Here is a 14,303-nt window from a genome sequence, read left to right as displayed (position 1 = left end):
TCTCAAATCGATTAAAATTTTTAATTTTTTGCTGAGTTTGGGAAATAAATTTATGTCAAGTTTTTACTCTAGTAAAAAGGTCTTTTCTGAATAATTTGATTTTTGTTTCAACTTTAGAATAATGAATCAAGAGTTTAGAATAAGTGTTTACAGAGAATGAGTGCTTATAGAGTGAACGTCTTTGCCAACAACTTAAACAGCCCTTTACGATGATGAGTGCTTACAGAGCGAACGTCTTTGCCAACAACTTAAACAGCCCTTTACGAGGATTTTACGAGGATGAGGGTTTCAGCTACACTTTCATAGGAAGTGTGTCACTGAGAGCCGATTGATCTCTCTTTTTATTAGAAGCAGTGAAAAAACAGCAGTTTTGACTTGTTGGAAAATAGTCATTAGTACCACACAGTTGGCAACTGCCTGACTTCATCAGATTAAAAGTACTGAAAGTGCAATAGATATCTGATTTGTTATACTACGAACATACTATGGTATCCAGTGTGATACAGAGAACTAGAATATGGTCCTCCACATAATTGGCTATGGTTCCCAGGGCAAGCGGTGCTACATTCAGAGCTATTCAGAAATGTATGCATAGGGTAGAAATCTCCACAGGAACACTGAGTGCCCTCTCGGAGAGCTGCATAACTGAACTCTACAATTATCAACAACCTCAGATATTTCATATGGTAGAACTGTATAATTTGATTTTCCAATATTTTGGTCCCCAACATTGGGCCCCAAACTGTAAGTTATTTTAGTTGTATAAAAAAACTGTTTACTCTGAGTATTGAGGTATTAAATACTGTAATTAATTGTTTGTCTGTATTTGCGAATGACACTCATGCTTATCGAATACGTATATGGTCTCCCATTCCCTTTCCTAATTCCCTTTTCTAATTCCCTTTTCTAATTCCCTTTCCTAATTCCCTTTCCTCGTTCCCTTTCCTCGTTCCCTTTCCTCGTTCCCTTTCCTCATTCCCTTTTCTCATTCCCTTTTCTCATTCCCTTTTCTCATTCCCTTTTCTCATTCCCTGTTCTCATTCCCTTTTCTCATTCGCTTTTCTAATTCCCTTTCCTAATTCCCTGTTCTCATTCCCTTTCCTAATTCCCTTTCCTCATTCTCTTTCCTCATTCCTTTTCATAATTCCCTTTCCTAATTCCCTTTTCTCATTCCCTTTTCCAACTCCCTTTTCCAATTCCTTTTTCCAATTCCCTTTCCTAATTCCCTTTCTTAACTCCTTGTTCTCATTCCCTTTCCTAATTCCCTTTCCTCATTCCCTTTCCTAATTCCCTTTTCCCATTCCCTGTTTTCATTCCCTCTTCTCATTCCCTGTTCTCATTCCCTTTTCCAATTCCCTTTTCCAATTCCCTTTTCCAATTCCCTTTCCTAATTCCCTTTCTTAACTTCCTTTTCTCATTCCCTTTCCTAATTCCCTTCCTACTTCTCTTCCCTAATTCCCTTTCCTAATTCCTTTTTCTAATTCCCTTTTCCAATTCCCTTTTCTAATTCCCTTTTCTAATTCCCTTTCCTTATGCCTTTTCCTTATTTCCTTTCCTAATTCCCTTTCTTAATCTTTTATAGCTTTTAAAGAAGTTTGATGCTTTTAATACTATTTCATGACTTCAAGATGAACTTTCACAAAATTTTAGTAAAATTCATCAAAAAGTATCGGACATCCAACCTCACAAAGTTGTCGTCAGAAAAGTTTCTGTTAAAATCACTGTCACCACTTTTTTTTAAATCGGTAACTAAAGCAACCTCTTTCTGCACATTTGTTAGTTTAATACATATATCTATTTTGGTGGCATTGGGTTGGGTTGCATTGAAAACCTGAAACCTGCTCAGCTTGAACTTCTGCTCAAAATTTCATGACTGATGTTTGGCCTATTTCTCCGCGAAGAGTGACAAGCGTCTTAGGTTTTTAGGGCTACACTTCCTGTACTAAAAATAGACCAAAATTGTCATTAATAATCACTGACAGTCAGAGACTTGGAAACGGCTTTGCTGTCAGTGTATCGTGGCATTTTATAGCTATTTACATAAATTACCTGTCAGTCTATAAATGCTAAGCCAGATGCTTCTAAGCAAAACTACTGAAGTTTCGTTTGTTCATTTATGGACAAATAATATAGCAGACAGTAATCCTACTTGTGCAATCGTCACAACCTTGTCAACGTCACCTATAGTGATAAATGGTTGTCTCGTCTGTCACTTTTCAATTATCCCTGTGGTAGGGTCGTCAAAATCGTCATGAAACATGGTAGGACCCCAGTATCACTATTTCTCTATCATCTGTAATTGCTTTTGGTGTGCGAGGTAATCTGACCACCAGGATGTTTCAATATGAACATTGACAAAAATTGATTGCGGTTAAAATGCCCAGATCAAGCAGAAGTGCAACTGTGATGCCTTTAGTTGCAAAGAGAGACACGCAATGCTATTGCTTGAACAGATAGCCGATATCGACTATAGCAACGATTGCGACTACTGACAACATTTTGCACGTGTTTTTGTTCTGAGTGTTTCAACTACGATCAAGCTTTGTTGATTGACTTCTAGCAGTCAGATCACCACAAGTATCAAAAACAGTTGCCAATGATACAAAAATACTTTCAGCCCACTAAATCAAATCTACTTAAATTTTCTTCAAATTGATGGTTAACAACTTGAACTATCTTATGAAAGCTTTATGAGCTTACACCACAAGACCAATGTTGGATCACAATCATAAAACCACTATTCAGCCATCCGTATAGCTTATTTATAAATGTGTTCACCATTTTACCTTGCATTCCACAAATATTCAGACACAGTTTCACCTGACTGGTTAAACCAAGTTCATAAACATCTGATCCGTTTAACAATTGCATGTCATCATCTTGGTAACAGCCTAGATAGTCTCCCCTTTGAAAAGAGCCTGTGAATACAGTATATTAAACAATATCTTCAAGCGAGTAATGTATTACAGATAGTATATTCCAACAACCAAACGAGCTGAGCGATTGTTTGAGAGTTTTATGATAAATGCATGTGCGCACAACACACAAAAATTATTCATCAACAACGTCGGAAATCCTTGTACCGAAATCTCATAAACAAATTCAACCATTTTTGTGTAAAGTCGTTTAAGCATAACAACAACACAAAACCCATAAAAACATATTTAAATATGTTACCAAATCTTTGAAAATTGTTGACATATTGCTAAACCTTAACCATCTGATCGGATCATACACAAATGGACAGGTTGATTTGGCCGAAAATTGTTATTAAAACTTGCCAAGCCTTGCTTTTATCAAAATTAAGACCGGCAAATGAACCGCTGAGCGACAGAGTAGAACCATAAAGTCGTGTGCATTTCTCGAAAGAATAACGTGCACATTTCACCAGTCTATAGTATTGGCAAATTGCCGAAGGTTTCTGTAATTAACGTAGAAGTACTGAAATCGTTTCTTATTTGCCGATTTCAAAGTAACTGATATTTTAGAAACTTTTAAAATGGACTTTCTAAAAATCTATATAAATATCGCAACTTCTTGATATTGTTAGCTATGACGTTTTGAAATGTAAACAAAATTGTGCATTGGTTTTCTATTATTACTGTATTAGTATATTAATAATAGAATATTGGTTATTCTAATAATAGCAATGAATTTTACTTCTAATATTGGCCAATATTGCATTTCTGCTATTGCAGGGGGAGAGATATAAACATATAATCCTTTCTTTTCATTATTTTTGTTTGTTGTATATAATAACACCCACACCCAGTACGTTACAGCTACCATTGCAGTTATCTTATTGCACTGCTGTGCGATTTGACTGCTAAGATTGCTTTTCTCAACCATCAGTACCCTTTCTTTTTTCCAACACCACTTTGGTCATGGGCTGCATGACAGGGGAATTTTTAGTATACAGTATCTTCCAGCAAGTAAGTTATTGCAGATAGTATACTATACGATATCTTATAGGAGGTAATGCAATGGAATATCGCCAAGGTGTATCAGAATTTACCATAAAATTCATTACCTTCATAATGCATTTGCTACAGTGAATACAGATAACGGTACAATGTTGCAATTAAGTGCACTACATTGAATTTAAAAACAGCATTCAATTGTGCCACAGACAAATACAATGGATGGACATGATTAAGTGTTAAGACATCTGCTTACTTGACACATCGACTTGATAGAGCTTGTCAAATGTCTTGGTACAGTGGTACAATGTTGCAATTAAGTGCACTACATTGAATTTAAAAACAGCATTAAATTGTGCCACAGACAAATACAATGGATGGACATGATTAAGTGTTAAGACATCTGCTTACTTGACACATCGACTTGATAGAGCTTGTCAAATGTCTTGGTAGATAGATCTGGCGGGGTCTCATATCGAACAAATACAAGAAGCTGAGTATAAACAGTTACGTGAGCAAACTCTAATTCTAGAGTGACATTCTGAGTGTTGACTCTGATGAGCTCATTAACTAGTAATTCTGCGCGGCCTTCTGGTATAAACCTTCTTGCAAAGTCTCTCTTATTACCCCCTGTGCCTGAGTCGTGTGGGACAACAAGAGATATCTACAAAAGATATGAAAAGCGAACTCTCTATCAAAGTATCCTCCCTGATACATACAAAACGTGGAAACTTTTAGAGCTCACATCTTATACGCAACAACAGTAAAAAGTGAAAGGTCAGATTCAATGTAGCAAAGACGCAAAACCAAAACCTGCTACAAAGAAAGTTTGTACAGCTGACTACCTACAATGAGGGTTTGTACAGCTGACTACCTACAATGAGAGTTTGTATAGAGCTGACTACATACAATGAGGATTTGTACAGCTGACTACATACAATGACGGTTTGTACAGCTGACTGCCTACAGTGAGGGTTTGTATAGCTGACTACCTACAGTGAAAGTTTGTATAGCTGACTACTTACAGTGAAAGTTTGTATAGCTGACTACCTACAATGAAAGTTTGTATAACTGACAACCTACAATGAGAGTTTGTACAGCTGACTACCTACAACGAAAGTTTGTACAGCTGACTACTTACAATAAGAGTTTTTACAGCTGACTGCCTACAATGAGAGTTTGTATAGCTGACTGCCTACAATGAGAATTTGGATAGCTGACTGCCTACAGTGAGATTTTGTATAGCTGACTACATACAATAAGGGTTTGCACAGCTGACTACCTACAGTGAGGGTTTGTATAGCAGACTGCCTACAATGATAGTTTGAATAGCTGACTGCCTACGATGATAGTTTGAATAGTTGACTGTCTACAGTGAGAGTTTGTATAGCTGACTACATACAATGAGGGTTTGTACAGCTGACTACCTACAATGAGAGTTTGTACAGCTGACTACCTACAATGAGGGTTTATACAGCTGACTACCTAGAATGAGAGTTTGTATAGCTGACTGCCTACAATGAGAGTTTGTGTAGCTGACTACCTACAATGAAAGTTTGTATAACTGACAACCTACAATGAGAGTTTGTACAGCTGACTACCTAGAGTGAAAGTTTGTATAACTGACTGCCTACAATGAGAATTTGTAAAGCTGACTGCCTACAGTGAGAGTTTGTACAGCTGACTGCCTACAATGAGAGTTTGTACAGCAGACTACCTACAATGAAAGTTTGTATAACTGACTTCCTACAAAAAGAGTTTGTATAACTGACTGCCTACAATGAGAGTTTGTACAGCAAACTACCTACAGTGAAAGTTTGTATAACTGACTGTCTAAAATGAGAATTTGTACAGCTGATTACCTACAATGGGAGTTTGTACAGCTGAATACCTGCAAAATACACACAAACAGAAAAGAAATTATAATAAATAATTAAACAGACCGACATTTGTGCTTGTTATTTCATTTACTCAAAACCTTTATTCACCATTATTAATAATAACCTTTATCCACTGAATATAACACAGAATACTGGCAGAACTGACAATATTAATAACTTTCATTCACTAAATATAATACAGAATACTGGCAGAACTGACAATATTAATAACCTTCATTCACTTAATATAATACAAAATACTGGCAGAACTGACAATATTAATAACCTTCATTCACTCAATATAATACAGAATACTGGCAGAACTGACAATATTAATAACCTTCATTCACTTAATATAATACAGAATACTGGCAGAACTGACAATATTAATAACCTTCATTCACTCAATATAATACAGAATACTGGCAGAACTGACAATATTATTAACCTTCATTGACTCAATATAATACAAAATACTGGCAGAACTGACAATATTAATAACCTTCATTCACTCAATATAATACAGAATACTGGCAGAACTGAATATATTAATAACCTTCATTCACTCAATATAATACAGAATACTGGCAGATCTGACATTATTAATAACCTTCATTCACTTAATATAATACAGAATACTGGCAGAACTGACAATATTAATAACCTTCATTCACTCAATATAATACAGAATACTGGCAGAACTGACAATATTAATAACCTTCATTCACTCAGTACAATACAGAATACTGGCAGAACTGAATATATTAATAACCTTTATTCACTCAATATAATACAGAATACTGGCAGAACTGACAATATTAATAACCTTCATTCACTTAATATAATACAGAATACTGGCAGAACTGACAATAATAATAACCTTCATTCACTCAATATAATACAGAATACTGGCAGAACTGACAATATTATTAACCTTCATTGACTCAATATAATACAAAATACTGGCAGAACTGACAATATTAATAACCTTCATTCACTCAGTATAATACAGAATACTGGCAGAACTGAATATATTAATAACCTTTATTCACTCAATATAATAGAGAATACTGGCAGAACTGACAATATTAATAACCTTCATTCACTTAATATAATACAGAATACTGGCAGAACTGACAATATTAATAACCTTCATTCACTCAATATAATACAGAATACTGGCAGAACTGACAATATTATTAACCTTCATTGACTCAATATAATACAAAATACTGGCAGAACTGAATATATTAATAACCTTCATTCACTCAGTATAATACAGAATACTGGCAGAACTGAATATATTAATAACCTTTATTCACTCAATATAATACAGAATACTGGCAGAACTGACAATATTAATAACCTTCATTCACTTAATATAATACAGAATACTGGCAGAACTGACAATATTAATAACCTTCATTCACTCAATATAATACAGAATACTGGCAGAACTGACAATATTAATAACCTTCATTCACTCAATATAATACAGAATACTAGCAGAACTGACAATATTAATAACCTTCATTCACTCAATATAATACAGAATACTGGCAGAACTGAATATATTAATAACCTTCATTCACTCAGTATAATACAGAATACTGGCAGAACTGAATATATTAATAACCTTCATTCACTAAATATAATATAGAATACTGGCAGAACTGAATATATTAATAACCTTCATTCACTCAATATAATACAGAATACGGGTAGAACTGACATTATTAATAACCTTCATTCACTCAATATAATATAGAATACTGGCAGAACTGAATATATTAATAACCTTCATTCACTCAATATAGTACAGAATACTGGCAGAACTGACAATATTAATAACTTTCATTCATCAATATAATACAGAATACTGGCAGAACAGAATATATTATTAACCTTCATTCACTTAATATAATACAGAGTACTGGCAGAACTGAATATATTGATAACCTTCATTCACTTAATAAAATACAGAATACTGGCAGAACTGAATATATTAATATCCCCTCATTCACTCAATATAATACAGAATACTGGCAGAACTGAATATATTAATAACCTTCATTCACTCAATATAATACAAAATACTGGCAGAACTGAATATATTAATAACCTTAATTCACTCAATATAATACAGAATACTGGCAGAACTGAATATATTAATATCCCCTCATTCACTCAATATAATATAGAATACTGGCAGAACTGAGGATATTAATAACCTTCATTCACTCCATATAATACAGAATACTGGCAGAACTGAATATATTAATAACCTTCATTCACTCAATATAATACAGAATACTGGCAGAACTGACAATATTATTAACCTTCATTCACTAATTATAATACAGGATACTGGCAGAACTGACAATATTATTAACCTTCATTCACTAATTATAATACAGAATACTGGCAGAACTAAATATATTAATATCCCCTCATTCACTCAATATAATACAGAATACTGGCAGAACTGACAATATTATTAACCTTCATTCACTAATTATAATACAGAATACTGGCAGAACTGACGATATTATTAACCTTCATTCACTAATTATAATACAGAATACTGGAAGAACTAAATATATTAATATCCCCTAATTCACTCAATATAATACAGAATACTGGCAGAACTGAATATATTAATAACCTTTCATTTGCTCAATATAATACAGAATACTGGCAGAACTGACAATATTATTAACCTTCATTCACTCAATATAATACAGAATACTGGCAGAACTGACAATATTATTAACCTTCATTCACTCAATATAATACAGAATACTAGCAGAACTGACAATATTAATGACCTTCATTAACTCAATATAATACAGAATACTAGCAGAACTGACAATATTAATAACCTTCATTCACTCAATTTAATACAGAATACTGGCAGAACTGACAATATTAATAACTTTCATTCACTCAATATAATACAGAATACTGGCAGAACTGACAATATTATTAACCCCCATTCACTCAATATAATACAGAATACTGGCAGAACTGACAATATTAATAACCTTCATTCACTCAATATAATACAGAATACTGGCAGAACTGACAATTTTAATAACCTTCATTCACTCAATATAATACAGAATACTAGCAAAACTGACAATATTAATAACCCTCATTCACTCAATATAATACAGAACACTGGCAGAACTGACAATATTAATAACCTTCATTCACTCAATACAATACAGAATACTGGCAGAACTGACAATTTTAATAACCTTCATTCACTCAATATAATACAGAATACTAGCAAAACTGACAATATTAATAACCCTCATTAACTCAATATAATACAGAATACAGGCAGAACTGACAATATTAATAACTTTCATTCACTCAATATAATACAGAATACAGGCAGAACTGACAATATTAATAACCCTCATTCACTCAATATAATACAGAATACTGGCAGAACTGACAATATTATTAACCTTCATTCACTCAATATAATACAGAATACTGGCAGAACTGACAATATTAATAACCCCCATTCACTCATTATAATACAGAATACTGGCAGAACTGACAATATTATTAACCTTCATTCACTAATTATAATACAGAACACTGGCAGAACTGACAATATTAATAACCTTCATTCACTCAATATAATACAGAATACTGGCAGAACTGACAATATTAACAACCTTCATTCACTAAATATAATACAGAATACAGGCAGAACTGACAATATTAATAACCTTCATTCACTCATTATAATACAGAATACTAGCAGAACTGACAATATTATTAACCTTCATTCACTCAATATAATACAGAATACTAGCAGAACTGACAATATTAATAACCTTCATTCACTCATTATAATACAGAATACTGGCAGAACTGACAATATTATTAACCTTCATTCACTAATTATAATACAGAACGCTGGCAGAACTGACAATATTAATAACCTTCATGCACTCAATATAATACAGAATACTGGCAGAACTGACAATATTAACAACCTTCATTCACTAAATATAATACAGAATACAGGCAGAACTGACAATATTAATAACCTTCATTCACTCATTATAATACAGAATACTGGCAGAACTGAGAATATTATTAACCTTCATTCACTAATTATAATACAGAACACTGGCAGAACTGACAATATTAATAACCTTCATTCACTCAATATAATACAGAATACTGGCAGAACTGACAATATTAACAACCTTCATTCACTCAATATAATACAGAATACTGGCAGAACTGACAATATTAATAACCTTCATTCACTCAATATAATACAGAATACAGGCAGAACTGACAATATTAATAACTTTCATTCACTCAATATAATACAGAATACTGGCAGAACTGACAATATTATTAACCCCCATTCACTCAATATAATACAGAATACTGGCAGAACTGACAATATTAATAACCTTCATTCACTCAATATAATACAGAATACTAGCAAAACTGACAATATTATTAACCTTCATTCACTCATTATAATACAGAATACTGGCAGAACTGACAATATTATTAACCTTCATTCACTAATTATAATACAGAACACTGGCAGAACTGACAATATTAATAACCTTCATTCACTCAATATAATACAGAATACTGGCAGAACTGACAATATTAACAACCTTCATTCACTAAATATAATACAGAATACAGGCAGAACAGAAATATTAATAACCTTCATTCACTCAATATAATACAGAATACTGGCAGAACTGACAATATTATTAACCTTCATTCACTCAATATAATACAGAATACTGGCAGAACTGACAATATTATTAACCTTCATTCACTAAATATAATACATAATACTGGCAGAACTGACAATATTATTAACCTTCATTCACTCAATATAATACAGAATACTGGCAGAACTGACAATATTAATAACCTTCATTCACTCAATATAATACAGAATACTGGCAGAACTGAATATATTAATAACCTTCATTCACTCAATTTAGTACAGAATACTGGCAGAACTGACAATATTATTAACTTTCATTCATCAATATAATACAGAATACTGGTAGAACTGACAATATTAATAACCTTCATTCACTCAAAATAATATAGAATACTGGCAGAGCTGACAATATTAATAAGCTTCATTCACTCAATATAATACAGAATACTGGCAGAACTGACAATATTATTAACTTTCATTCACTAATTATAATACAGAACACTGGCAGAACTGACAATATTAATAACCTTCATTCACTAAATATAATACAGAATACTGGCAGAACTGACAATATTAACAACCTTCATTCACTCAATATAATACATAATACTGGCAGAACTGACAATATTAATAACCTTCATTCACTAAATATAATACAGAATACTGGCAGAACTGACAATATTAATAACCTTCATTCACTCAATATAATATAAAATACTGGCAGAACTGAATATATTAATAACCTTCATTCACTAAATATAATATAGAATACTGGCAGAACTGAATATATTAATAACCTTCATTCACTCAATATAATACAGAATACTGGTAGAACTGACAATATTAATAACCTTCATTCACTCAATATAATACAGAATACTGGCAGAACTGACAATATTATTAATCTTCATTCACTAATTATAATACAGAACACTGGCAGAACTGACATTATTAATAACCTTCATTCACTCAATATAATACAGAATACTGGCAGAACTGACAATATTAATAACCTTCATTCACTCAATATAATACAGAACACTAGCAAAACTGACAATATTATTAACCTTCATTCACTAAAATTAATACAGAATACTGGCAGAACTGACAATATTAATAACCCCCATTCACTCAATATAATACAGAATACTGGCAGAACTGACAATATTAATAACCTTCATTCACTCAATATAATACAGAATACTGGCAGAACTGACAATATTATTAACCTTCATTCACTAATTATAATACAGAACACTGGCAGAACTGACAATATTAATAACCTTCATTCACTCAATATAATACAGAATACTGGCAGAACTGACAATTTTAATAACCTTCATTCACTCAATATAATACAGAATACTAGCAAAACTGACAATATTAATAACCCTCATTAACTCAATATAATACAGAATACAGGCAGAACTGACAATATTAATAACTTTCATTCACTCAATATAATACAGAATACAGGCAGAACTGAATATATTAATAACCCTCATTCACTCAATATAATACAGAATACTGGCAGAACTGACAATATTATTAACCTTCATTCACTCAATATAATACAGAATACTAGCAGAACTGACAATATTAATGACCTTCATTAACTCAATATAATACAGAATACTAGCAGAACTGACAATATTAATAACCTTCATTCACTCAATTTAATACAGAATACTGGCAGAACTGACAATATTAATAACTTTCATTCACTCAATATAATACAGAATACTGGAAGAACTGACAATATTATTAACCCCCATTCACTCAATATAATACAGAATACTGGCAGAACTGACAATATTAATAACCTTCATTCACTCAATATAATACAGAATACTGGCAGAACTGACAATTTTAATAACCTTCATTCACTCAATATAATACAGAATACTAGCAAAACTGACAATATTAATAACCCTCATTCACTCAATATAATACAGAATACTGGCAGAACTGAATATATTAATAACCTTCATTCACTCAATTTAGTACAGAATACTGGCAGAACTGACAATATTATTAACTTTCATTCATCAATATAATACAGAATACTGGTAGAACTGACAATATTAATAACCTTCATTCACTCAAAATAATATAGAATACTGGCAGAGCTGACAATATTAATAACCTTCATTCACTCAATATAATACAGAATACTGGCAGAACTGACAATATTATTAACTTTCATTCACTAATTATAATACAGAACACTGGCAGAACTGACAATATTAATAACCTTCATTCACTAAATATAATACAGAATACTGGCAGAACTGACAATATTAACAACCTTCATTCACTCAATATAATACATAATACTGGCAGAACTGACAATATTAATAACCTTCATTCACTAAATATAATACAGAATACTGGCAGAACTGACAATATTAATAACCTTCATTCACTCAATATAATATAAAATACTGGCAGAACTGAATATATTAATAACCTTCATTCACTAAATATAATATAGAATACTGGCAGAACTGAATATATTAATAACCTTCATTCACTCAATATAATACAGAATACTGGTAGAACTGACAATATTAATAACCTTCATTCACTCAATATAATACAGAATACTGGCAGAACTGACAATATTATTAATCTTCATTCACTAATTATAATACAGAACACTGGCAGAACTGACATTATTAATAACCTTCATTCACTCAATATAATACAGAATACTGGCAGAACTGACAATATTAATAACCTTCATTCACTCAATATAATACAGAACACTAGCAAAACTGACAATATTATTAACCTTCATTCACTAAAATTAATACAGAATACTGGCAGAACTGACAATATTAATAACCCCCATTCACTCAATATAATACAGAATACTGGCAGAACTGAAAATATTAATAACCTTCATTCACTCAATATAATACAGAATACTGGCAGAACTGACAATATTATTAACCTTCATTCACTAATTATAATACAGAACACTGGCAGAACTGACAATATTAATAACCTTCATTCACTCAATATAATACAGAATACTGGCAGAACTGACAATTTTAATAACCTTCATTCACTCAATATAATACAGAATACTAGCAAAACTGACAATATTAATAACCCTCATTAACTCAATATAATACAGAATACAGGCAGAACTGACAATATTAATAACTTTCATTCACTCAATATAATACAGAATACAGGCAGAACTGAATATATTAATAACCCTCATTCACTCAATATAATACAGAATACTGGCAGAACTGACAATATTATTAACCTTCATTCACTCAATATAATACAGAATACTAGCAGAACTGACAATATTAATGACCTTCATTAACTCAATATAATACAGAATACTAGCAGAACTGACAATATTAATAACCTTCATTCACTCAATTTAATACAGAATACTGGCAGAACTGACAATATTAATAACTTTCATTCACTCAATATAATACAGAATACTGGAAGAACTGACAATATTATTAACCCCCATTCACTCAATATAATACAGAATACTGGCAGAACTGACAATATTAATAACCTTCATTCACTCAATATAATACAGAATACTGGCAGAACTGACAATTTTAATAACCTTCATTCACTCAATATAATACAGAATACTAGCAAAACTGACAATATTAATAACCCTCATTCACTCAATATAATACAGAACACTGGCAGAACTGACAATATTAATAACCTTCATTCACTCAATACAATACAGAATACTGGCAGAACTGACAATTTTAATAACCTTCATTC

At 32.0% G+C, this 14,303-nt stretch overlaps 1 protein-coding gene across 1 annotated transcript in view; it reads right to left on the bottom strand.

The window, feature by feature from the left end:
* The window catches only part of LOC137387207 (uncharacterized), a 258,969-nt gene that overhangs the window by 122,476 nt on the left and 122,190 nt on the right, over window positions 1–14,303 (bottom strand). Inside the window, exons 12-13 of the mRNA XM_068073548.1 lie at window positions 4,332–4,584; window positions 2,787–2,918 (exon numbers count right to left, since the gene is read on the bottom strand). Coding sequence (XP_067929649.1) covers window positions 2,787–2,918; window positions 4,332–4,584 — 385 coding nt within the window. The remainder of the gene's footprint in view (window positions 1–2,786; window positions 2,919–4,331; window positions 4,585–14,303) is intronic.

This window comes from Watersipora subatra, chromosome 1 (genome assembly GCF_963576615.1).
Source record: "Watersipora subatra chromosome 1, tzWatSuba1.1, whole genome shotgun sequence".
Classification (NCBI taxonomy): domain Eukaryota; kingdom Metazoa; phylum Bryozoa; class Gymnolaemata; order Cheilostomatida; family Watersiporidae; genus Watersipora; species Watersipora subatra.
Note: the sequence above shows the minus strand (reverse complement) of the source record. Positions and strands in the feature narration are given on the sequence as shown.